Here is a 1,220-nt window from a genome sequence, read left to right on the forward strand (position 1 = left end):
CAAGTCCTTTGGAGTGTGGAGGCCAGACTGGGGGTTGACCATAGCAGATCTAGTTAGACAAGTTGCCCGGGCATGAGTGTCTCTAGAAGAGCGCCCTGCAGAAGCCGGCTCCTGGCCAATATCCTTCTCCCAGGGTCGGGTCTCTGAGGTCCTCCAGTTCCCACCCCCCTGCCCCAGATTCAGGGCTCACTAAGATGACCCAACCCACAGTCCTCCTGGCCCAAAGTGAGGACACACCAAGCACCGCATTAGTTCCCACTGCCGTCCTGGCCAGGGTTGAGTGCAGTAAGCCCCCCTATGTGTGAATGGAGCCGGTGCCTGCCACACCTGGTGTGAGACTCCGGTCCGTTTCCTACCTCAGTGTCCCCATTACGAGAACTCTGGCTGACACCCTCAGGTCTCCCCTCCACTCCAGACCCTCCTCTCTGCCTCCCACTTGCCCCACCGGAGCCCCAGAGGAAGGACGCAAGTCGCCACAGGAGTGCTGAGAATGGCTCTTTATTGGTGAGGGCACAGGGGAATGAGCACCAGGCCACTCACAGGGTCCTCCTGGCTGGGCTCGGGCTTTTGTTCCTGTCAGGTGTGGCAGCATCTTCTGAGAGGGAGACCCTCTGGGGGGCACAGCAATGAGAGCAGTCTGGAATGAGAGCACATGGGTCAGTCGGGCACTCGCTGAGGGGGTTACTGGGTGCATGGCACTCACCAGACACTGCTGCCCAAGCCCTTCCCATGGAACCCTGCAGGCCAGTGGCCTTGGAGAGGGACCACAGCTGCGCCTTGGCGTATTTTGTGGTTCTTGGACTGACCATCCTCATGCCCTCTCCTTCCCTCGGATGAGCAACAGTGGCAGGCTTTTGGTGGCCAAGTGGGAGGCAGGGCTCAGGGTCAGACTCAGACTCAAGGTCAGGGTCTGGACATGATCTGGACGATGGATGAGTCACGCCCAGTGTATGAGAATCCCGGGATGTTCTGGGCAGAGTCGGAGCTCAGTGGGTGTGTGGCTGTGGGTCAGTGTGGGAATGTGACTGGCATCAGGTTCAGCACTGGCAGGGTCAGCTCAGGCAGGACCAACATCAGGGCTCAGTCACCACCTCAGAATGAAGAGGCCCAGCTGCTCTGGCCTCACAGGCCTCCTGCAGGAGCCCCAAGCTCCGGGTCGCCCGGGGAGAGGCCTCACCAGCAGGTGGTCCTCCTGGTCTGTCTTCTTCAAGGCTGGACTC

At 60.2% G+C, this 1,220-nt stretch overlaps 1 protein-coding gene across 1 annotated transcript in view; it reads right to left on the bottom strand.

The window, feature by feature from the left end:
- The window catches only part of LOC105853941, an 84,100-nt gene that overhangs the window by 36,731 nt on the left and 46,149 nt on the right, over window positions 1-1,220 (bottom strand). The window contains exon 14 of the mRNA XM_012728105.1: window positions 541-637. Within this exon, the coding sequence (XP_012583559.1) occupies window positions 541-637 (97 nt within the window). The remainder of the gene's footprint in view (window positions 1-540; window positions 638-1,220) is intronic.

Source organism: Condylura cristata, unplaced genomic scaffold (assembly GCF_000260355.1).
Source record: "Condylura cristata isolate star-nosed mole 26May11 unplaced genomic scaffold, ConCri1.0 scaffold00022, whole genome shotgun sequence".
NCBI classification, from domain to species: Eukaryota; Metazoa; Chordata; class Mammalia; order Eulipotyphla; family Talpidae; genus Condylura; species Condylura cristata.